We start from the raw sequence: 25,896 nt of genomic DNA on the forward strand, positions 1-25,896 counted from the left end.
ACTGTTAGCATTAAGCTGTGTAGTTCCACTGTTAGCATTAAACTGTGTAGTTCTACTGTTAGCATTAATTTGTGTAGTTCTTACTGTTAGCATTAAAACTGTGTAGTTCTACTGTTAGCATTAAGCTGTGTAGTTCTAAACATCCTTTGGAGGGCCCAGCGGTAAGTTCATAGTAGTGTTAGTGACAGAATGTGACATCAGCAGGTGAATGTTACCTGATGGAGGAAGGTCGGTGGGGCAGACGGTGGCGTCTCAACGTGAGGACGATAAGCGTCCCAAGCAGCAGAGCGGAGATGGACGCCAGAGTGACAAAGAGGAAAACACCTGAGGATGGATATCAGGCAACAGTTATTGACATACAGGTGTTAATACACAGGTGTTAATACACAGCTGTTATCACACAGGCGTTAATACACAGGTGTTATCGCACAGGTGTTATCGCACAGGTGTTATCACACAGGTGTTAATACACAGGTGTTAATACACAGCTGTTATCACACAGGCGTTAATACACAGGTGTTATCGCACAGGTGTTATCGCACAGGTGTTATCGCACAGGTGTTATCGCACAGGTGTTAATACACAGGTGTTAATACACAGGTGTTATCGCACAGGTGTTAATACACAGGCGTTAATACACAGGCGTTAATACACAGGTGTTAATACACAGGCGTTAATACACAGGTGTTAATACACAGGTGTTAATACACAGGTGTTAATACACAGGCGTTATCACACAGGCGTTATTACACAGGCGTTATCACACAGGCGTTATTACACAGGAGACTTGAGGTTATCTGAGGATCACAAACTCACCTGCAGTTCCAGCGGTTACGAGGTTTCTCATGACCTTCAAACTCACCTGAGGGAGAAGAAGAGGTTACTCACACACACACACCTGTATGAATAATATAGGTTAATATAGGAGAGTTACCGTCCCCGCTGCACTGGCTCATACACTCCTCAAGACTGTCATAGCGGTTCTGGTTTCCACGACAACCACCATAGATGAACGTCTGACATGTGGATGTGTCTGGGTCGTAGTAGAACTTGGGGAAGGCGGCGCGGCAGGAACCAGGATCAGGAGACACCATACACTGTTCTACAGAGGGAGACAGACACCACTGCTGGACCTTACAGGTACTACAACCAGAACATAATACTGAAACATCACAGGTGTGCAGGTCTTACCTGTCCTCTTAGAGGGTCCAGACTGTGAAGCTGCAGGGTCAACCACACCTTCAGACAGACAAGAGAGAGACAGACAGACGGACAGACAGACAGGAGGAGAGACAGACAGACAGGAGAGGGACAGACAGACAGGAGAGAGACAGACAAGAGAGGGACAGACAGACAGACAGGAGAGACAGACAGACAGGAGAGGGACAGACAGGAGAGAGACAGACAGACAGGTTAATCTGAAGTTCTTCAAACATTGGTTCATATTAGAACTGCAGTACTGAGTCGTACTGTGTGTGAGCGTGTGTGCGTGAGTGTGTGTGTGTAAATAGAGTGAACTTTTACCTTTTGCAGGAAGCAGGTGAGCAGCTTTAACAGGAAGTGGAGGAGCAGGGAGTCGACTCATCAGGAAGTACAGGACCTAAACACACACGCTTCTGTTAACAGGTCATCTGTGTGTGTGTGTGTGTGTGTGTGTGTGTGTGTGTGTGTGTGTGTGTGTGTGTGTGTGTGTGTGTGTGTGTGTGTGTGTGTGTGTGTGTGTGTGTGTGTGTGTGTGTGTGTGTGTGTGTGTGTGTGTGTGTGTGTGTGTGTGTGTGTTACCTGTCACTCCCCTGCACCTGTCCTCACACTCCTGCTTGGAATCAAAGTTGTTGGCGTTAGCGTCACAGCCGCCAAAGATGAAGCCTCGACAGCTCTGAACGGTCGAGTCATAGAAGAACTTTGGGAAGGCAGCGCGACAATGACCGACCTTCATCGGGAGACGACAATGAACTGAGGAGACAGGAGAGAGAGAGAGAGAGACAGGAGAGAGAGAGAGACAGAGAGAGAGAGAGACAGAGAGAAAGAGAGAGGAGAAAGAGAGAGGAGAAAGAGAGAGAAAGAGAGAGAGAGAGAGACAGCAGAGGCGTGTGATTGGTCGATTATCAGGAGAACAACAGTCTGTTATGAGAGGGTTATTGTGTGTCAGACTAAACCAGACCGACTGGTCACAGGTGTGTGTGAAGGGGAATCGTGTGGCTGGGTCAGGTGAGAGACTGAACAACAGGTGAGACTGAACAGGTGAGAGACTGAACAACAGGTGAGACTGAACAGGTGAGAGACTGAACAACAGGTGAGACTGAACAACAGGTGAGACTGAACAGGTGAGAGACTGAACAGGGGAGAGACTGAACAACAGGTGAGACTGAACAACAGGTGAGAGACTGAACAACAGGTGAGAGACTGAACAACAGGTGAGAGACTGAACAGGGGAGAGACTGAACAACAGGTGAGACTGAACAGGGGAGAGACTGAACAACAGGTGAGAGACTGAACAACAGGTGAGACTGAACAGGTGAGAGACTGAACAACAGGTGAGACTGAACAGGTGAGAGACTGAACAACAGGTGAGAGACTGAACAACAGGTGTGAGACTGAACAAGTGTGAGACTGAACAAGTGTGAGACTGAACAGGTGAGAGACTGAACAACAGGTGAGACACTGAACAACAGGTGAGACTGAACAACAGGTGAGAGACTGAACAGGTGAGAGACTGAACAGGGGAGAGACTGAACAGGGGAGAGACTGAACAGGGGAGAGACTGAACAACAGGTGAGACACTGAACAACAGGTGAGAGACTGAACAACAGGTGAGACTGAACAACAGGTGAGACTGAACAACAGGTGAGACTGAACAACAGGTGAGAGACTGAACAGGGGAGAGACTGAACAGGGGAGAGACTGAACAACAGGTGAGACTGAACAGGTTAGACACTGAACAGGGGAGAGACTGAACAGGGGAGAGACTGAACAACAGGTGAGACTGAACAGGGGAGAAACTGAACAACAGGTGAGACTGAACAGGTGAGAGACTGAACAGGGGAGAGACTGAACAACAGGTGAGACTGAACAACAGGTGAGACTGAACAGGGGAGAGACTGAACAGGTGAGAGACTGAACAACAGGTGAGACTGAACAGGGGAGAGACTGAACAGGTGAGAGACTGAACAACAGGTGAGAATGAACAGGGGAGAGACTGAACAACAGGTGAGACTGAACAGGGGAGAGACTGAACAGGGGAGAGACTGAACAACAGGTGAGACTGAACAACAGGTGAGACTGAACAGGTGAGACTGAACAGGTGAGAGACTGAACAACAGGTGAGACTGAACAACAGGTGAGACTGAACAACAGGTGAGACTGAACAACAGGTGAGACTGAACAACAGGTGAGACTGAACAGGTGAGAGACTGAACAACAGGTGAGACTGAACAACAGGTGAGACTGAACAGGTGAGAGACTGAACAACAGGTGAGACTGAACAGGGGAGAAACTGAACAACAGGTGAGACTGAACAGGGGAGAGACTGAACAACAGGTGAGACTGAACAGGGGAGAGACTGAACAACAGGTGACACTGAACAGGGGAGAAACTGAACAACAGGTGAGACTGAACAACAAGTGAGACTGAACAGGTGAGAGACTGAACAACAGGTGAGAAACTGAACAACAGGTGAGACTGAACAGGTGAGAGACTGAACAACAGGTGAGAAACTGAACAACAGGTGAGACTGAACAGGGGAGAGACTGAACAACAGGTGAGACTGAACAACAGGTGAGACTGAACAACAGGTGAGACTGAACAGGGGAGAAACTGAACAACAGGTGAGACTGAACAGGGGAGAAACTGAACAGGTGAGAGACTGAACAACAGGTGAGAATGAACAGGGGAGAGACTGAACAACAGGTGAGACTGAACAGGGGAGAGACTGAACATGGGAGAGACTGAACAACAGGTGAGAATGAACAGGGGAGAGACTGAACAACAGGTGAGACTGAACAACAGGGGAGAGACTGAACAACAGGTGAGACTGAACAGGGGAGAGACTGAACAACAGGTGAGACTGAACAGGGGAGAGACTGAACAACAGGTGAGGCTGAACAGGGGAGAGACTGAACAACAGGTGAGGCTGAACAGGGGAGAGACTGAACAGGGGAGAGACTGAACAACGGAGAGACTGAACAGGTGAGAGACTGAACAACAGGTGAGACTGAACAACAGGTGAGACTGAACAACAGGTGAGACTGAACAACGGAGAGACTGAACAGGGGAGAGACTGAACAGGTGAGAGACTAAACAGGTGAGAGACTGAACAACAGGTGAGACTGAACAGGTGAGAGACTGAACAGGGGAGAGACTGAACAACAGGTGAGACTGAACAGGGGAGAGACTGAACAACAGGTGAGACTGAACAGGTGAGAGACTGAACAACAGGTGAGACTGAACAGGGGAGAGACTGAACAACAGGTGAGACTGGACAGGTGAGAGACTGAACAACAGGTGAGACTGAACAGGTGAGAGACTGAACAGGGGAGAGACTGAACAACGGAGAGACTGAACAACAGGTGAGACTGAACAACAGGTGAGACTGAACAGGGGAGAGACTGAACAACAGGTGAGACTGAACAGGTGAGAGACTGAACAGGGGAGAGACTGAACAACAGGTGAGACTGAACAGGGGAGAGACTGAACAACAGGTGAGACTGAACAGGTGAGAGACTGAACAGGGGAGAGACTGAACAGGTGAGACTGAACAACAGGTGAGACTGAACAACAGGTGAGACTGAACAACAGGTGAGACTGAACAGGGGAGAGACTGAACAGGTGAGAGACTAAACAGGTGAGAGACTGAACAACAGGTGAGAATGAACAGGGGAGAGACTGAACAACAGGTGAGACTGAACAACAGGGGAGAGACTGAACAACAGGTGAGACTGAACAGGGGAGAGACTGAACAACAGGTGAGACTGAACAGGGGAGAGACTGAACAACAGGTGAGGCTGAACAGGGGAGAGACTGAACAACGGAGAGACTGAACAACAGGTGAGACTGAACAACAGGTGAGACTGAACAACAGGTGAGACTGAACAGGGGAGAGACTGAACAACAGGTGAGACTGAACAGGTGAGAGACTGAACAGGGGAGAGACTGAACAACAGGTGAGACTGAACAGGGGAGAGACTGAACAACAGGTGAGACTGAACAGGTGAGAGACTGAACAGGGGAGAGACTGAACAGGTGAGACTGAACAACAGGTGAGACTGAACAACAGGTGAGACTGAACAACAGGTGAGACTGAACAGGTGAGAGACTGAACAGGGGAGAGACTGAACAGGTGAGACTGAACAACAGGTGAGACTGAACAGGGGAGAGACTGAACAGGGGAGAGACTGAACAGGGGAGAGACTGAACAGGGGAGAGACTGAACAACAGGTGAGAGACTGAACAGGTGAGAGACTGAACAACAGGGGAGAGACTGAACAGGTGAGAGACTGAACAACAGGGGAGAGACTGAACAGGTGAGAGACTGAACAACAGGGGAGAGACTGAACAGGTGAGAGACTGAACAACAGGTGAGAGACTGAATAGGTGAGAGACTGAACAACAGGGGAGAGACTGAACAGGTGAGAGACTTTACAACAGGTGAGACTGAACAGGGGAGAGACTGAACAACAGGTGAGACTGAACAGGTGAGAAACTGAACAACAGGTGAGACTGAACAGGGGAGAGACTGAACAACAGGTGAGACTGAACAGGGGAGAGACTGAACAACAGGGGAGAGACTGAACAACAGGTGAGACTGAACAGGGGAGAGACTGAACAACAGGTGAGAGACTGAACAACAGGTGAGAATGAACAGGGGAGAGACTGAACAACAGGTGAGACTGAACAGGGGAGAGACTGAACAACAGGTGAGACTGAACAGGGGAGAGACTGAACAACAGGTGAGACTGGACAGGTGAGAGACTGAACAACAGGTGAGACTGAACAGGTGAGAGACTGAACAGGGGAGAGACTGAACAACGGAGAGACTGAACAACAGGTGAGACTGAACAACAGGTGAGACTGAACAACAGGTGAGACTGAACAACAGGTGAGACTGAACAGGGGAGAGACTGAACAACAGGAGAGACTGAACAACAGGTGAGACTGAACAACAGGTGAGACTGAACAGGTGAGAGACTGAACAGGGGAGAGACTGAACAACGGAGAGACTGAACAACAGGTGAGACTGAACAACAGGTGAGACTGAACAACAGGTGAGACTGAACAACAGGTGAGACTGAACAGGGGAGAGACTGAACAACAGGAGAGACTGAACAACAGGTGAGACTGAACAACAGGTGAGACTGAACAGGTGAGAGACTGAACAGGGGAGAGACTGAACAACAGGTGAGACTGAACAGGGGAGAGACTGAACAACAGGTGAGACTGAACAGGTGAGAGACTGAACAGGGGAGAGACTGAACAACAGGTGAGACTGAACAGGGGAGAGACTGAACAACAGGAGAGACTGAACAACAGGTGAGACTGAACAACAGGTGAGACTGAACAGGGGAGAGACTGAACAGGGGAGAGACTGAACAGGGGAGAGACTGAACAACAGGTGAGAGACTGAATAGGTGAGAGACTGAACAGGGGAGAGACTGAACAACAGGTGAGACTGAACAACAGGTGAGAATGAACAGGGGAGAGACTGAACAACAGGTGAGACTGAACAACAGGTGAGACTGAACAACAGGTGAGACTGAACAGGGGAGAGACTGAACAACAGGTGAGAGACTGAACAACAGGTGAGAATGAACAGGGGAGAGACTGAACAACAGGTGAGACTGAACAGGGGAGAGACTGAACAACAGGGGAGAGACTGAACAGGTGAGAGACTGAACAACAGGTGAGAGACTGAACAGGTGAGAGACTGAACAACAGGTGAGAGACTGAATAGGTGAGAGACTGAACAACAGGGGAGAGACTGAACAGGTGAGAGACTGAACAACAGGAGAGACTGAACAGGTGAGAGACTGAACAACAGGAGAGACTGAACAGGTGAGAGACTGAATAGGTGAGAGACTGAACAACAGGGGAGAGACTGAACAGGTGAGAGACTGAACAACAGGGGAGAGACTGAACAGGTGAGAGACTGAACAACAGGTGAGACTGAACAGGGGAGAGACTGAACAGGTGAGAGACTGAACAGGGGAGAGACTGAACAACAGGTGAGAGACTGAACAGGTGAGAGACTGAACAGGGGAGAGACTGAACAACAGGTGAGACTGAACAACAGGTGAGACTGAACAGGGGAGAGACTGAACAGGTGAGAGACTGAACAACAGGGGAGAGACTGAACAGGTGAGAGACTGAACAACAGGTGAGACTGAACAGGGGAGAGACTGAACAACAGGTGAGACTGAACAGGGGAGAGACTGAACAGGGGAGAGACTGAACAGGGGAGAGACTGAACAACAGGTGAGACACTGAACAACAGGTGAGAGACTGAACAACAGGTGAGACTGAACAACAGGTGAGACTGAACAACAGGTGAGACTGAACAACAGGTGAGAGACTGAACAGGGGAGAGACTGAACAGGGGAGAGACTGAACAACAGGTGAGACTGAACAGGTTAGACACTGAACAGGGGAGAGACTGAACAGGGGAGAGACTGAACAACAGGTGAGACTGAACAGGGGAGAAACTGAACAACAGGTGAGACTGAACAGGTGAGAGACTGAACAGGGGAGAGACTGAACAACAGGTGAGACTGAACAACAGGTGAGACTGAACAGGGGAGAGACTGAACAGGTGAGAGACTGAACAACAGGTGAGACTGAACAGGGGAGAGACTGAACAGGTGAGAGACTGAACAACAGGTGAGAATGAACAGGGGAGAGACTGAACAACAGGTGAGACTGAACAGGGGAGAGACTGAACATGGGAGAGACTGAACAACAGGTGAGACTGAACAACAGGTGAGACTGAACAACAGGTGAGACTGAACAGGTGAGACTGAACAGGTGAGAGACTGAACAACAGGTGAGACTGAACAACAGGTGAGACTGAACAACAGGTGAGACTGAACAACAGGTGAGACTGAACAACAGGTGAGACTGAACAACAGGTGAGACTGAACAGGTGAGAGACTGAACAACAGGTGAGACTGAACAACAGGTGAGACTGAACAACAGGTGAGACTGAACAGGTGAGAGACTGAACAGGGGAGAGACTGAACAACAGGTGACACTGAACAGGGGAGAAACTGAACAACAGGTGAGACTGAACAACAAGTGAGACTGAACAGGTGAGAGACTGAACAACAGGTGAGAAACTGAACAACAGGTGAGACTGAACAGGTGAGAGACTGAACAACAGGTGAGAAACTGAACAACAGGTGAGACTGAACAGGGGAGAGACTGAACAACAGGTGAGACTGAACAACAGGTGAGACTGAACAACAGGTGAGACTGAACAGGGGAGAAACTGAACAACAGGTGAGACTGAACAGGGGAGAAACTGAACAACAGGTGAGACTGAACAACAGGTGAGACTGAACAACAGGTGAGACTGAACAACAGGTGAGACTGAACAGGGGAGAGACTGAACAGGTGAGAGACTAAACAGGTGAGAGACTGAACAACAGGTGAGAATGAACAGGGGAGAGACTGAACAACAGGTGAGACTGAACAACAGGTGAGACTGAACAGGGGAGAGACTGAACAACAGGTGAGACTGAACAGGGGAGAGACTGAACAACAGGTGAGACTGAACAGGGGAGAGACTGAACAACAGGTGAGGCTGAACAGGGGAGAGACTGAACAACAGGTGAGGCTGAACAGGGGAGAGACTGAACAACGGAGAGACTGAACAGGTGAGAGACTGAACAACAGGTGAGACTGAACAACAGGTGAGACTGAACAACAGGTGAGACTGAACAACGGAGAGACTGAACAGGGGAGAGACTGAACAGGTGAGAGACTAAACAGGTGAGAGACTGAACAACAGGTGAGACTGAACAGGTGAGAGACTGAACAGGGGAGAGACTGAACAACAGGTGAGACTGAACAGGGGAGAGACTGAACAACAGGTGAGACTGAACAGGTGAGAGACTGAACAACAGGTGAGACTGAACAGGGGAGAGACTGAACAACAGGTGAGACTGGACAGGTGAGAGACTGAACAGGTGAGAGACTGAACAGGGGAGAGACTGAACAACGGAGAGACTGAACAACGGAGAGACTGAACAACAGGTGAGACTGAACAACAGGTGAGACTGAACAACAGGTGAGACTGAACAGGGGAGAGACTGAACAACAGGTGAGACTGAACAGGTGAGAGACTGAACAGGGGAGAGACTGAACAACAGGTGAGACTGAACAGGGGAGAGACTGAACAACAGGTGAGACTGAACAGGTGAGAGACTGAACAGGGGAGAGACTGAACAACAGGTGAGACTGAACAGGGGAGAGACTGAACAACAGGAGAGACTGAACAACAGGTGAGACTGAACAACAGGTGAGACTGAACAGGGGAGAGACTGAACAGGGGAGAGACTGAACAGGGGAGAGACTGAACAACAGGTGAGAGACTGAATAGGTGAGAGACTGAACAACAGGGGAGAGACTGAACAGGTGAGAGACTGAACAACAGGGGAGAGACTGAACAGGTGAGAGACTGAACAACAGGGGAGAGACTGAACAGGTGAGAGACTGAACAACAGGTGAGAGACTGAATAGGTGAGAGACTGAACAACAGGGGAGAGACTGAACAGGTGAGAGACTTTACAACAGGTGAGACTGAACAGGGGAGAGACTGAACAACAGGTGAGACTGAACAGGTGAGAAACTGAACAACAGGTGAGACTGAACAGGGGAGAGACTGAACAACAGGTGAGACTGAACAGGGGAGAGACTGAACAACAGGGGAGAGACTGAACAACAGGTGAGACTGAACAGGGGAGAGACTGAACAACAGGTGAGAGACTGAACAACAGGTGAGAATGAACAGGGGAGAGACTGAACAACAGGTGAGACTGAACAGGGGAGAGACTGAACAACAGGTGAGACTGAACAGGGGAGAGACTGAACAACAGGTGAGACTGGACAGGTGAGAGACTGAACAACAGGTGAGACTGAACAGGTGAGAGACTGAACAGGGGAGAGACTGAACAACGGAGAGACTGAACAACAGGTGAGACTGAACAACAGGTGAGACTGAACAACAGGTGAGACTGAACAGGGGAGAGACTGAACAACAGGAGAGACTGAACAACAGGTGAGACTGAACAACAGGTGAGACTGAACAACAGGTGAGACTGAACAGGTGAGAGACTGAACAACAGGTGAGACTGAACAGGGGAGAGACTGAACAACAGGTGAGACTGAACAGGTGAGAGACTGAACAGGGGAGAGACTGAACAACAGGTGAGACTGAACAGGGGAGAGACTGAACAACAGGAGAGACTGAACAACAGGTGAGACTGAACAACAGGTGAGTCTGAACAGGGGAGAGACTGAACAGGGGAGAGACTGAACAGGGGAGAGACTGAACAACAGGTGAGAGACTGAACAACAGGGGAGAGACTGAACAGGGGAGAGACTGAACAACAGGTGAGAGACTGAACAGGGGAGAGACTGAACAACAGGTGAGACTGAACAACAGGTGAGACTGAACAGGGGAGAGACTGAACAACAGGTGAGACTGAACAACAGGTGAGACTGAACAACAGGTGAGACTGAACAGGGGAGAGACTGAACAACAGGTGAGAGACTGAACAACAGGTGAGAATGAACAGGGGAGAGACTGAACAACAGGTGAGACTGAACAGGGGAGAGACTGAACAACAGGGGAGAGACTGAACAGGTGAGAGACTGAACAACAGGTGAGAGACTGAACAACAGGTGAGAGACTGAACAACAGGTGAGAGACTGAATAGGTGAGAGACTGAACAACAGGGGAGAGACTGAACAGGTGAGAGACTGAACAACAGGAGAGACTGAACAGGTGAGAGACTGAACAACAGGAGAGACTGAACAGGTGAGAGACTGAATAGGTGAGAGACTGAACAACAGGGGAGAGACTGAACAGGTGAGAGACTGAACAACAGGGGAGAGACTGAACAGGTGAGAGACTGAACAACAGGTGAGACTGAACAGGGGAGAGACTGAACAGGTGAGAGACTGAACAGGGGAGAGACTGAACAACAGGTGAGAGACTGAACAGGGGAGAGACTGAACAACAGGTGAGACTGAACAACAGGTGAGACTGAACAGGGGAGAGACTGAACAGGTGAGAGACTGAACAACAGGGGAGAGACTGAACAGGTGAGAGACTGAACAACAGGTGAGACTGAACAGGGGAGAGACTGAACAACAGGTGAGACTGAACAGGTGAGAAACTGAACAACAGGTGAGACTGAACAGGGGAGAGACTGAACAACAGGTGAGACTGAACAGGGGAGAGACTGAACAACAGGGGAGAGACTGAACAACAGGTGAGACTGAACAGGGGAGAGACTGAACAACAGGTGAGAGACTGAACAACAGGTGAGAATGAACAGGGGAGAGACTGAACAACAGGTGAGACTGAACAGGGGAGAGACTGAACAACAGGTGAGACTGAACAGGGGAGAGACTGAACAACAGGTGAGACTGGACAGGTGAGAGACTGAACAACAGGTGAGACTGAACAGGTGAGAGACTGAACAGGGGAGAGACTGAACAACGGAGAGACTGAACAACAGGTGAGACTGAACAACAGGTGAGACTGAACAACAGGTGAGACTGAACAGGGGAGAGACTGAACAACAGGAGAGACTGAACAACAGGTGAGACTGAACAACAGGTGAGACTGAACAGGTGAGAGACTGAACAGGGGAGAGACTGAACAACAGGTGAGACTGAACAGGGGAGAGACTGAACAACAGGTGAGACTGAACAGGTGAGAGACTGAACAGGGGAGAGACTGAACAACAGGTGAGACTGAACAGGGGAGAGACTGAACAACAGGAGAGACTGAACAGGGGAGAGACTGAACAACAGGAGAGACTGAACAACAGGTGAGACTGAACAACAGGTGAGACTGAACAGGGGAGAGACTGAACAGGGGAGAGACTGAACAGGGGAGAGACTGAACAACAGGTGAGAGACTGAATAGGTGAGAGACTGAACAACAGGGGAGAGACTGAATAGGTGAGAGACTGAACAACAGGAGAGACTGAACAGGTGAGAGACTGAACAACAGGGGAGAGACTGAACAGGTGAGAGACTGAACAACAGGTGAGAGACTGAACAGGTGAGAGACTGAACAACAGGTGAGAGACTGAATAGGTGAGAGACTGAACAACAGGGGAGAGACTGAACAGGTGAGAGACTGAACAACAGGAGAGACTGAACAGGTGAGAGACTGAACAACAGGAGAGACTGAACAGGTGAGAGACTGAACAACAGGAGAGACTGAACAGGTGAGAGACTGAATAGGTGAGAGACTGAACAACAGGGGAGAGACTGAACAGGTGAGAGACTGAACAACAGGGGAGAGACTGAACAGGTGAGAGACTGAACAACAGGTGAGACTGAACAGGGGAGAGACTGAACAGGTGAGAGACTGAACAGGGGAGAGACTGAACAACAGGTGAGAGACTGAACAGGTGAGAGACTGAACAGGGGAGAGACTGAACAACAGGTGAGACTGAACAACAGGTGAGACTGAACAGGGGAGAGACTGAACAGGTGAGAGACTGAACAACAGGTGAGACTGAACAGGTGAGAGACTGAACAACAGGTGAGACTGAACAGGGGAGAGACTGAACAGGTGAGAGACTGAACAGGTGAGAGAATGAACAGGTGTGAGACTGAACAACAGGTGAGACTGAACAGGGGAGAGACTGAACAACAGGTGAGACTGAACAACAGGTGAGACTGAACAGGGGAGAAACTGAACAACAGGTGAGACTGAACAGGGGAGAGACTGAACAACAGGTGAGAGACTGAACAGGGGAGAGACTGAACAGGGGAGAGACTGAACAACAGGTGAGACTGAACAACAGGTGAGAATGAACAGGGGAGAGACTGAACAGGGGAGAGACTGAACAACAGGTGAGAATGAACAGGGGAGAGACTGAACAGGGGAGAGACTGAACAACAGGTGAGACTGAACAGGGGAGAGACTGAACAACAGGTGAGACTGAACAGGGGAGAGACTGAACAACAGGTGAGAGACTGAACAACAGGTGAGAATGAACAGGGGAGAGACTGAACAACAGGTGAGACTGAACAGGGGAGAGACTGAACAACAGGTGAGACTGGACAGGTGAGAGACTGAACAACAGGTGAGACTGAACAGGTGAGAGACTGAACAGGGGAGAGACTGAACAACGGAGAGACTGAACAACAGGTGAGACTGAACAACAGGTGAGACTGAACAACAGGTGAGACTGAACAGGGGAGAGACTGAACAACAGGAGAGACTGAACAACAGGTGAGACTGAACAACAGGTGAGACTGAACAGGGGAGAGACTGAACAACAGGTGAGAGACTGAATAGGTGAGAGACTGAACAACAGGGGAGACTGAACAGGTGAGAGACTGAACAACAGGGGAGAGACTGAACAGGTGAGAGACTGAACAACAGGGGAGAGACTGAACAGGTGAGAGACTGAATAGGTGAGAGACTGAACAACAGGGGAGAGACTGAATAGGTGAGAGACTGAACAACAGGGGAGAGACTGAACAGGTGAGAGACTGAACAACAGGGGAGAGACTGAACAACAGGAGAGACTGAACAGGTGAGAGACTGAATAGGTGAGAGACTGAATAGGTGAGAGACTGAACAACAGGGGAGAGACTGAACAGGTGAGAGACTGAACAACAGGGGAGAGACTGAACAGGTGAGAGACTGAACAACAGGTGAGACTGAACAGGGGAGAGACTGAACAGGGGAGAGACTGAACAACAGGTGAGAGACTGAACAGTTGAGAGACTGAACAGGGGAGAGACTGAACAACAGGTGAGACTGAACAACAGGTGAGACTGAACAACAGGTGAGAGACTGAACAGTTGAGAGACTGAACAGGTGAGAGACTGAACAACAGGTGAGACTGAACAGGTGAGAGACTGAACAACAGGTGAGAGACTGAACAGTTGAGAGACTGAACAGGTGAGAGACTGAACAACAGGTGAGACTGAACAGGTGAGAGACTGAACAACAGGTGAGACTGAACAGGGGAGAGACTGAACAGGTGAGAGACTGAACAGGTGAGAGAATGAACAGGTGTGAGACTGAACAACAGGTGAGACTGAACAGGGGAGAGACTGAACAACAGGTGAGACTGAACAACAGGTGAGACTGAACAGGGGAGAGACTGAACAACAGGTGAGACTGAACAACAGGTGAGACTGAACAACAGGTGAGACTGAACAGGGGAGAAACTGAACAGGGGAGAGACTGAACAACAGGTGAGACTGAACAACAGGTGAGAATGAACAGGGGAGAGACTGAACAACAGGTGAGACTGAACAGGGGAGAGACTGAACAGGGGAGAGACTGAACAACAGGTGAGACTGAACAGGGGAGAGACTGAACAACAGGTGAGACTGAACAGGGGAGAGACTGAACAACAGGTGAGACTGAACAGGGGAGAGACTGAACAACAGGTGAGACTGAACAGGGGAGAGACTGAACAACAGGTGAGAGACTGAACAACAGGTGAGAATGAACAGGGGAGAGACTGAACAACAGGTGAGACTGAACAGGGGAGAGACTGAACAACAGGTGAGACTGGACAGGTGAGAGACTGAACAACAGGTGAGACTGAACAGGTGAGAGACTGAACAGGGGAGAGACTGAACAACGGAGAGACTGAACAACGGAGAGACTGAACAACAGGTGAGACTGAACAACAGGTGAGACTGAACAACAGGTGAGACTGAACAGGGGAGAGACTGAACAACAGGAGAGACTGAACAACAGGTGAGACTGAACAACAGGTGAGACTGAACAGGGGAGAGACTGAACAACAGGTGAGAGACTGAATAGGTGAGAGACTGAACAACAGGGGAGACTGAACAGGTGAGAGACTGAACAACAGGTGAGAGACTGAACAGGTGAGAGACTGAACAGGGGAGAGACTGAACAACAGGTGAGACTGAACAACAGGTGAGAATGAACAGGGGAGAGACTGAACAACAGGTGAGACTGAACAACAGGTGAGACTGAACAACAGGTGAGACTGAACAGGGGAGAGACTGAACAACAGGTGAGAGACTGAACAACAGGTGAGAATGAACAGGGGAGAGACTGAACAACAGGTGAGACTGAACAGGGGAGAGACTGAACAGGGGAGAGACTGAACAACAGGTGAGACTGAACAACAGGTGAGAATGAACAGGGGAGAGACTGAAGAGGGGAGAGACTGAACAACAGGTGAGACTGAACAGGGGAGAGACTGAACAACAGGTGAGACTGAACAGGGGAGAGACTGAACAACAGGTGAGAGACTGAACAACAGGTGAGAATGAACAGGGGAGAGACTGAACAACAGGTGAGACTGAACAGGGGAGAGACTGAACAACAGGTGAGACTGGACAGGTGAGAGACTGAACAACAGGTGAGACTGAACAGGTGAGAGACTGAACAGGGGAGAGACTGAACAACGGAGAGACTGAACAACAGGTGAGACTGAACAACAGGTGAGACTGAACAACAGGTGAGACTGAACAGGGGAGAGACTGAACAACAGGAGAGACTGAACAACAGGTGAGACTGAACAGGGGAGAGACTGAACAACAGGTGAGAGACTGAATAGGTGAGAGACTGAACAACAGGGGAGACTGAACAGGTGAGAGACTGAACAACAGGTGAGAGACTGAACAGGTGAGAGACTGAACAACAGGGGAGAGACTGAACAGGTGAGAGACTGAACAACAGGTGAGACTGAACAGGGGAGAGACTGAACAGGTGAGAGACTGAACAGGGGAGAGACTGAACAACAGGTGAGAGACTGAACAGGTGAGAGACTGAACAGGGGAGAGACTGAACAACAGGTGAGACTGAACAACAGGTGAGACTGAACAGGGGAGAGACTGAACAGGTGAGAGACTGAACAACAGGTGAGACTGAACAGGTGAGAGACTGAACAACAGGTGAGACTGAACAGGGGAGAGACTGAACAGGTGAGAGACTGAACAGGTGAGAGAATGAACAGGTGTGAGACTGAACAACAGGTGAGACTGAACAGGGGAGAGACTGAACAACAGGTGAGACTGAACAACAGGTGAGACTGAACAGGGGAGAAACTGAACAACAGGTGAGACTGAACAGGGGAGAGACTGAACAACAGGTGAGACTGAACAACAGGTGAGAATGAACAGGGGAGAGACTGAACAGGGGAGAGACTGAACAACAGGTGAGAATGAACAGGGGAGAGACTGAACAGGGGAGAGACTGAACAACAGGTGAGACTGAACAGGGGAGAGACTGAACAACAGGTGAGACTGAACAGGGGAGAGACTGAACAACAGGTGAGAGACTGAACAACAGGTGAGAATGAACAGGGGAGAGACTGAACAACAGGTGAGACTGAACAGGGGAGAGACTGAACAACAGGTGAGACTGGACAGGTGAGAGACTGAACAACAGGTGAGACTGAACAGGTGAGAGACTGAACAGGGGAGAGACTGAACAACGGAGAGACTGAACAACAGGTGAGACTGAACAACAGGTGAGACTGAACAACAGGTGAGACTGAACAGGGGAGAGACTGAACAACAGGAGAGACTGAACAACAGGTGAGACTGAACAACAGGTGAGACTGAACAGGGGAGAGACTGAACAACAGGTGAGAGACTGAATAGGTGAGAGACTGAACAACAGGGGAGACTGAACAGGTGAGAGACTGAACAACAGGGGAGAGACTGAACAGGTGAGAGACTGAACAACAGGGGAGAGACTGAACAGGTGAGAGACTGAATAGGTGAGAGACTGAACAACAGGGGAGAGACTGAATAGGTGAGAGACTGAACAACAGGGGAGAGACTGAACAGGTGAGAGACTGAACAACAGGGGAGAGACTGAACAACAGGAGAGACTGAACAGGTGAGAGACTGAATAGGTGAGAGACTGAATAGGTGAGAGACTGAACAACAGGGGAGAGACTGAACAGGTGAGAGACTGAACAACAGGGGAGAGACTGAACAGGTGAGAGACTGAACAACAGGTGAGACTGAACAGGGGAGAGACTGAACAGGGGAGAGACTGAACAACAGGTGAGAGACTGAACAGTTGAGAGACTGAACAGGGGAGAGACTGAACAACAGGTGAGACTGAACAACAGGTGAGACTGAACAACAGGTGAGAGACTGAACAGTTGAGAGACTGAACAGGTGAGAGACTGAACAACAGGTGAGACTGAACAGGTGAGAGACTGAACAACAGGTGAGAGACTGAACAGTTGAGAGACTGAACAGGTGAGAGACTGAACAACAGGTGAGACTGAACAGGTGAGAGACTGAACAACAGGTGAGACTGAACAGGGGAGAGACTGAACAGGTGAGAGACTGAACAGGTGAGAGAATGAACAGGTGTGAGACTGAACAACAGGTGAGACTGAACAACAGGTGAGACTGAACAGGGGAGAGACTGAACAACAGGTGAGACTGAACAACAGGTGAGACTGAACAGGGGAGAGACTGAACAACAGGTGAGACTGAACAACAGGTGAGACTGAACAGGGGAGAAACTGAACAGGGGAGAGACTGAACAACAGGTGAGACTGAACAACAGGTGAGAATGAACAGGGGAGAGACTGAACAGGGGAGAGACTGAACAACAGGTGAGACTGAACAGGGGAGAGACTGAACAACAGGTGAGACTGAACAGGGGAGAGACTGAACAACAGGTGAGACTGAACAGGGGAGAGACTGAACAACAGGTGAGACTGAACAGGGGAGAGACTGAACAACAGGTGAGAGACTGAACAACAGGTGAGAATGAACAGGGGAGAGACTGAACAACAGGTGAGACTGAACAGGGGAGAGACTGAACAACAGGTGAGACTGGACAGGTGAGAGACTGAACAACAGGTGAGACTGAACAGGTGAGAGACTGAACAGGGGAGAGACTGAACAACGGAGAGACTGAACAACAGGTGAGACTGAACAACAGGTGAGACTGAACAACAGGTGAGACTGAACAGGGGAGAGACTGAACAACAGGAGAGACTGAACAACAGGTGAGACTGAACAACAGGTGAGACTGAACAGGGGAGAGACTGAACAACAGGTGAGAGACTGAATAGGTGAGAGACTGAACAACAGGGGAGACTGAACAGGTGAGAGACTGAACAACAGGTGAGAGACTGAACAGGTGAGAGACTGAACAGGGGAGAGACTGAACAACAGGTGAGACTGAACAACAGGTGAGAATGAACAGGGGAGAGACTGAACAACAGGTGAGACTGAACAACAGGTGAGACTGAACAACAGGTGAGACTGAACAGGGGAGAGACTGAACAACAGGTGAGAGACTGAACAACAGGTGAGAATGAACAGGGGAGAGACTGAACAACAGGTGAGACTGAACAGGGGAGAGACTGAACAGGGGAGAGACTGAACAACAGGTGAGACTGAACAACAGGTGAGAATGAACAGGGGAGAGACTGAAGAGGGGAGAGACTGAACAACAGGTGAGACTGAACAGGGGAGAGACTGAACAACAGGTGAGACTGAACAGGGGAGAGACTGAACAACAGGTGAGAGACTGAACAACAGGTGAGAATGAACAGGGGAGAGACTGAACAACAGGTGAGACTGAACAGGGGAGAGACTGAACAACAGGTGAGACTGGACAGGTGAGAGACTGAACAACAGGTGAGACTGAACAGGTGAGAGACTGAACAGGGGAGAGACTGAACAACGGAGAGACTGAACAACAGGTGAGACTGAACAACAGGTGAGACTGAACAACAGGTGAGACTGAACAACAGGTGAGACTGAACAGGGGAGAGACTGAACAACAGGAGAGACTGAACAACAGGTGAGACTGAACAACAGGTGAGACTGAACAGGGGAGAGACTGAACAACAGGTGAGAGACTGAATAGGTGAGAGACTGAACAACAGGGGAGACTGAACAGGTGAGAGACTGAACAACAGGTGAGAGACTGAACAGGTGAGAGACTGAACAACAGGTGAGAGACTGAATAGGTGAGAGACTGAACAACAGGGGAGAGACTGAACAGGTGAGAGACTGAACAACAGGGGAGAGACTGAACAGGGGAGAGACTGAACAACAGGTGAGACTGAACAGGGGAGAGACTGAACAACAGGTGAGACTGAACAGGGGAGAGACTGAACAACAGGTGAGACTGAACAACAGGTGAGAATGAACAGGGGAGAGACTGAACAACAGGTGAGACTGAACAGGGGAGAGACTGAACAACAGGTGAGACTGAACAACAGGTGAGAATGAACAGGGGAGAGACTGAACAACAGGTGAGACTGAACAACAGGTGAGACTGAACAGGGGAGAGACTGAACAGGGGAGAGACTGAACAACAGGTGAGACTGAACAACAGGTGAGACTGAACAACAGGTGAGACTGAACAGGGGAGAGACTGAACAGGTGAGAGACTGAACAACAGGTGAGAATGAACAGGGGAGAGCCTGAACAACAGGTGAGACTGAACAGGGGAGAGACTGAACAACAGGTGAGACTGAACAGGTGAGAGACTGAACAACAGGTGAGACTGAACAGGTGAGAGACTGAACAACAGGTGAGACTGAACAGGTGAGAGACTGAACAACAGGTGAGACTGAACAGGGGAGAGACTGAACAACAGGTGAGACTGAACAGGTGAGAGACTGAACAACAGGTGAGACTGAACAACAGGTGAGACTGAACAGGGGAGAGACTGAACAACAGGTGAGACTGAACAGGTGAGAGACTGAACAGGGGAGAGACTGAACAACAGGTGAGACTGAACAGGGGAGAGACTGAACAACAGGTGAGACTGAACAGGGGAGAGACTGAACAGGGGAGAGACTGAACAACAGGTGAGACTGAACAGGGGAGAGACTGAACAACAGGTGAGACTGAACAGGGGAGAGACTGAACAGGGGAGAGACTGAACAGGGGAGAGACTGAACAGGGGAGAGACTGAACAACAGGTGAGACTGAACAGGGGAGAGACTGAACAGGTGAGAGACTGAACAGGGGAGAGACTGAACAGGGGAGAGACTGAACAACAGGTGAGACTGAACAGGTGAGAGACTGAACAGGGGAGAGACTGAACAACAGGTGAGAGGCTGAACAACAGGTGAGAGACTGAACAACAGGTGTGAGATTGAACAGGTGAGAGACTGAACAACAGGTGAGAGACTGAACAGGTGAGAGGCTGAACAACAGGGGAGAGACTGAACAACAGGTGTGAGATTGAACAGGTGAGAGACTGAACAACAGGTGAGAGACTGAACAGGTGAGAGGCTGAACAACAGGTGAGAGACTGAACAGGTGTTCAGATGTTGACTGTTGATGTGAATAAACGCCATTTTGTTCTCAGAGAGTCATAACAGCAAACACAAAGCTGATTGTTTACCTGAACAGGTGTGTCGCCTGATCCAACCAGAACAGCAGCATTCCTCTCCTGTCTCACCTGCCTGTCTCTGTGTGTATATGTGTGTGTGTGTGTCTCTCTCCGTGTGTATATTAAACTGTGTGTGTGTGTGTGTGTGTGTGTCTCTGTGTGTATATTAAACTGTGTGTGTGTGTGTGTCTCTGTGTGTATATTAAACTGTGTGTGTGTGTGTGTGTCTCTGTGTGTATATTAAACTGTGTGTGTGTGTGTGTGTCTCTCTGTGTGTATATTAAACTGTGTGTGTGTGTGTGTGTGTGTGTGTGTCTCTGTGTGTATATTAAACTGTGTGTGTGTGTGTGTGTGTGTGTGTGTGTGTGTGTGTCTCTGTGTGTATATTAAACTGTGTGAGTGTGTGTATATTAAACTGTGTGTGTGTGTGTGTGTGTGTGTGTGTCTCTGTGTGTATATTAAACTGTGTGTGTGTGTGTGTGTGTGTATGTGTGTGTATATTAAACTGTGTGTGTGTGTGTGTGTATATTAAACTGTGTGTGTGTGTGTATGTGTGTGTATATTAAACTGTGTGTGTGTGTGTGTCTCTGTGTGTATATTAAACTGTGTGTGTGTGTGTCTCTGTGTGTATATTAAACTGTGTGTGTGTATGTGTGTGTATATTAAACTGTGTGTGTGTGTGTGTGTGTATGTGTGTGTGTGTGTGTGTATGTGTGTGTATATTAAACTGTGTGTGTGTATGTGTGTGTATATTAAACTCTGTGTGTGTGTGTGTGTGTGTGTGTGTGTGTGTATATTAAACTGTGTGTGTCTGTGTGTGTGTATGTGTGTGTGTATATTAAACTGTGTGTGTGTGTCTCTGTGTGTATATTAAACTGTGTGTGTGTGTATGTGTGTGTATATTAAACTCTGTGTGTGTGTGTGTATGTGTGTGTATATTAAACTGTGTGTGTGTGTATGTGTGTGTATATTAAACTGTGTGTGTGTGTATGTGTGTGTGTATATTAAACTGTGTGTGTGTGTATGTGTATATTAAACTCTGTGTGTGTGTGTCTCTGTGTGTATATTAAACTGTGTGTGTGTGTGTCTCTGTGTGTATATTAAACTGTGTGTGTGTGTGTGTGTGTGTGTGTGTGTGTGTATATGTGTGTGTATATTAAACTGTGTGTGTGTGTGTGTCTCTGTGTGTATATTAAACTGTGTGTGTGTGTATGTCTCTGTGTGTATATTAAACTGTGTGTATGTGTGTATATTAAACTGTGTGTGTGTGTGTCTCTGTGTGTATATTAAACTGTGTGTGTGTGTGTCTCTGTGTGTATATTAAACTGTGTGTGTCTCTGTGTGTATATTAAACTGTGTGTGTGTGTGTATGTGTGTGTATATTAAATTGTGTGTGTGTGTGTGTGTGTCTCTGTGTGTATATTAAACTGTGTGTGTGTGTGTATGTGTGTGTATATTAAACTGTGTGTGTGTGTGTGTGTGTATGTGTGTGTATATTAAACTGTGTGTGTGTGTGTGTGTCTCTGTGTGTATATTAAACTGTGTGTGTGTGTGTGTATATTAAACTGTGTGTGTGTGTGTGTGTGTGTGTGTATGTGTGTGTATATTAAACTGTGTGTGTGTGTGTCTCTGTGTGTATATTAAACTGTGTGTGTGTGTGTGTGTGTGTGTGTATATTAAACTGTGTGTGTGTGTGTCTCTGTGTGTATATTAAACTGTGTGTGTGTGTGTGTATTAAACTGTGTGTGTGTGTGTGTGTGTGTGTGTGTATGTGTGTGTATATTAAACTGTGTGTGTGTGTGTCTCTGTGTATATTAAACTGTGTGTGTGTGTGTGTGTATATTAAACTGTGTGTGTGTGTGTGTGTGTGTGTGTGTATATTAAACTGTGTGTGTGTGTGTGTGTGTGTGTGTATATTAAACTGTGTGTGTGTGTGTGTGTGTGTGTATGTGTGTGTATATTAAACTGTGTGTGTGTGTGTGTGTGTGTATGTGTGTGTATATTAAACTGTGTGTGTGTGTGTGTGTGTGTGTGTCTCTGTGTGTATATTAAACTGTGTGTGTGTGTGTGTCTCTGTGTGTATATTAAACTGTGTGTGTGTGTGTGTGTGTATGTGTGTGTATATTAAACTCTGTGTGTGTGTGTGTGTATATTAAACTGTGTGTATGTGTGTGTATATTAAACTCTGTGTGTGTGTGTGTGTTGTTGTTAATCAGATTTGTAATCGCTCTGATTGGTCGTTAAATTAAATAAATTAAATAAAAACTTTCACTTTATTGTCTCGGAGATGACGTCACACAGATCGTCTTATTTTTTATAACTTTTCTTTTCTTACCGTTCCTCTCCTCCTTCCTCTCCTCCTTCCTCTCCTCCTTCCTCTCCTCCTTCCTCTCGGTTCTGTGATTGGTCGCGGTGGTCGCGGAGGTTTCAAGGTGTCCCATCAGCGGTCTCAGGTGAGTCTTCTTCCCTTGGTCCGGGTCCGTGCCGGTCCTGGTTCGGTTCCTGCGGTAGACTCGGTCATCGGTGCTGGGCTGAAGGACACACACGTCCCGGTCCCCGATCACACACCGGACCAGCAGACACAGCGGTACCCCCTCCGCGGAGACTCTCACCTGGACCAGGTCACAGTCCGGCTCGGCACAGCACGCGGTCCGGCAAGAGTCCAGGTCGAGGTCCCTCCAGGCCTTTTCCAGGGGGAGCGCTCCTCGTTCTAGGTAGGCCATGTCCAGACCCTGATGCGGATCAACGCCCCAGTCACAATCCAGAGCCAGACCGGAACACACCAGGAAGCAGAGCGTCCAAAGACTCGAACTGAACCGGACCATAACGGACCGGGTCAAAGAGGTCTAAAAGAGAGAGAATTCGGGTTCTAACCGCGGGAACGATTTTCTTCTCGGGTCGTAGCGAGACACTGGATGACTCACTTCCTGTTTGGTGGCTTTTTGTTACACAGAAATCTACCTGAGCGACAGGTGAGGTCACTGCAGCCACGCCCACTGTCTGCGTCACCACTTGATGACGTAGCACACAGAACGAGAACATACTACAAGATTATTTTTTACAATAAAAATAAATAAACGTTACATTCTAATGAAGCAGTCAAAAGACATTTTATTTTTTATGATATTACGATGTGTTGAAGCTCTCACACTGTTTTCAAATCTATATAACATAGATCTATGTTATATATTATAGGACACTTGAACATTTGAATATAGTGACTCTATGTAACCCCCTTCATGTGGTGTCTCATGTTACCAGACACTGGAGGAATGGACTGAAAATGATCTGTTCAAAACATAATATTCATTAAATAATCAAAGAAGCAACATCTGAACTCAGCCCTAATAAACCTTTAACTACACAATCTAACCCAAAAAAGGGTTAGGGGTAGGGTTAGGTAACCCTAACCAGGGTTAGGTAACCCTAACCCTAGAGAAAAAATAAAAAAACTGTACTGGTACGCAATTGTCCACAAACACTCAGAATTTGCATCTCTCCACTCACTGTATTGCCCCACTTCCTAGAATACAGATCTAATTTACCAAGTCGTTTATAAGACATTTTTTCAAATGCTGCTACTTTCGCCATTTCTACAACCCATTCTTGCGTTGATGGCACTCCCTCAGTCTTCCATCTCCTGAGAAGAATCTGCCTGCCTATCATAATGCTAATTTGGACCCAACTTTTAATGTGTTTATCCCCTCAGAACAGATGGGTCACCTAGAATAAATAATCTGGGGGTAAATGAAATTTGGGTCTCTGCAATGTCACATATATTATTGTATAGCCATGTCCAGAATTGTTGAACTTTGTCACATGACCACAATACGTGAACTAAATGACCTTCCTCAGATTTGCATCGCCAACAATTTGATTCAATACAATTCAATTTATTTTTGTATAGCATCAACTCATAACAAGTGTTATCTCAAGACACTTTACAAAAAGCAGGTAAAATACCTTACTCTTTGTCTGTTAACATTACAGAAGAGCAGGTAAAAGACCTTACTCATTGTTATGTTACAAAGATCCGGCCTATCCATCATGAGCACTTTAGCGAAGCAGCAAAAGTTACAGTGGTGTTCGGGTTGTATCAAGTCAACTTTGGTTATATTCTTTAATAATTATACTTAATTATTAATACTATAAATAAAATATCATTAAACTATGTTTAATCTCGTTTTGGGGCACCAACCTGTAATCAGGTAAATATAACCAAAATATCACTCAAATCAGTCTCAAATTAGTTATTTAATTACTAATATTATTAATAATGAATAACTAAATTTAATAAATTGAAGGCGTGAAATCCGTACACAAAGCCTTCGCACCCAGCTTATATCACAATGCAAATACACCAGTAACCACAAACAACTGCTCTCTTAAAGTATGACAGAATTTATTTAAACAAAGCAACATCAATCCAAAATCAATGAACTTAATCAAACAAATAACTATTATAAACCAATCTAAACAACAAACATTATCAAACAAGGCTTGTGGATGAGGTGTAAATGTGTGTGTGTGCAGATGAGTATGTATGTAGATGTGTGTGAGAGAGAGAGAGAGAGAGAGAGAGAGAGAGAGAGAGAGAGAGAGAGAGAGAGAACCCTGTGGCTTCGTCACATGGTGACAAAAATGGTGGACAACAAAGGAAGCCGTGTGGCTGCCTTTTGAAATAGTTTGAGCTCTCTGAGCTGAGTTCAGTAACTGTTACTTAAACACCAGAAAGCCAGTGGCCGGACTTTGATTCAACGGCGGGTACACTGGTCTTTCTGATTGTGAAAGCCGTTGACTGAAGGTAAACTAGCATAGCATTAAACACATAGACGAACACAGCAGTTCATTACAATAAAACAAATGCAGCAGCTTACAACAGATAATAAACAGAATGTGACGTCAACAATGATGCATAATTATCAGTGATTATAAAAGAAACCTTCCTAAACTACTCTGTGCCCAGACTAAAGCCTTACTTGGGGTAACTCCTGGTCATCGTTGCAAAGTTGTTTAGATCGTCACTCTGTTGAATGTTAAATCAACAGATTCAGGCAGGTTTCCTTTGTGGCAGATGTTGGAGGAGGGTAGCAGGATTCAGATCTTCAACCAGAGCGCTGCTCTATAGGGTCTTCTGGTTGTAGGAGCCGAGTTCTTTATGTGTCCTTGTGGATTCAGGGATCAGTGGGCTTTCTTCAGCGCTCCTGTCCAGTTGCGTTCAATGACGTCTTACGAAAAATCAAAGGAAAGAAACTCTTCTTTTTGCTCGAACCTGATAGCATCTGATTGCGCCCAAAACTCCTAAAAATATGCCGTGGAAGTAG

The 25,896-nt window shown here is 47.7% G+C and overlaps 1 protein-coding gene across 1 annotated transcript in view; it reads right to left on the bottom strand.

The window, feature by feature from the left end:
• Window positions 1-23,520, bottom strand: part of LOC109980026 (kunitz-type protease inhibitor 2-like) — a 25,876-nt gene extending 2,356 nt beyond the window's left edge. Inside the window, exons 1-6 of the mRNA XM_065960565.1 lie at window positions 22,908-23,520; window positions 1,783-1,953; window positions 1,525-1,602; window positions 1,192-1,239; window positions 935-1,102; window positions 216-324 (exon numbers count right to left, since the gene is read on the bottom strand). Of these exons, the coding sequence (XP_065816637.1) occupies window positions 216-324; window positions 935-1,102; window positions 1,192-1,239; window positions 1,525-1,602; window positions 1,783-1,953; window positions 22,908-23,397 (1,064 nt within the window). The 5' untranslated portion in view covers window positions 23,398-23,520. The remainder of the gene's footprint in view (window positions 1-215; window positions 325-934; window positions 1,103-1,191; window positions 1,240-1,524; window positions 1,603-1,782; window positions 1,954-22,907) is intronic.
• Between the last annotated feature and the right edge of the window lie 2,376 nt (window positions 23,521-25,896).

Source organism: Labrus bergylta, chromosome 11 (genome assembly GCF_963930695.1).
Source record: "Labrus bergylta chromosome 11, fLabBer1.1, whole genome shotgun sequence".
Lineage (NCBI taxonomy): Eukaryota > Metazoa > Chordata > Actinopteri > Labriformes > Labridae > Labrus > Labrus bergylta.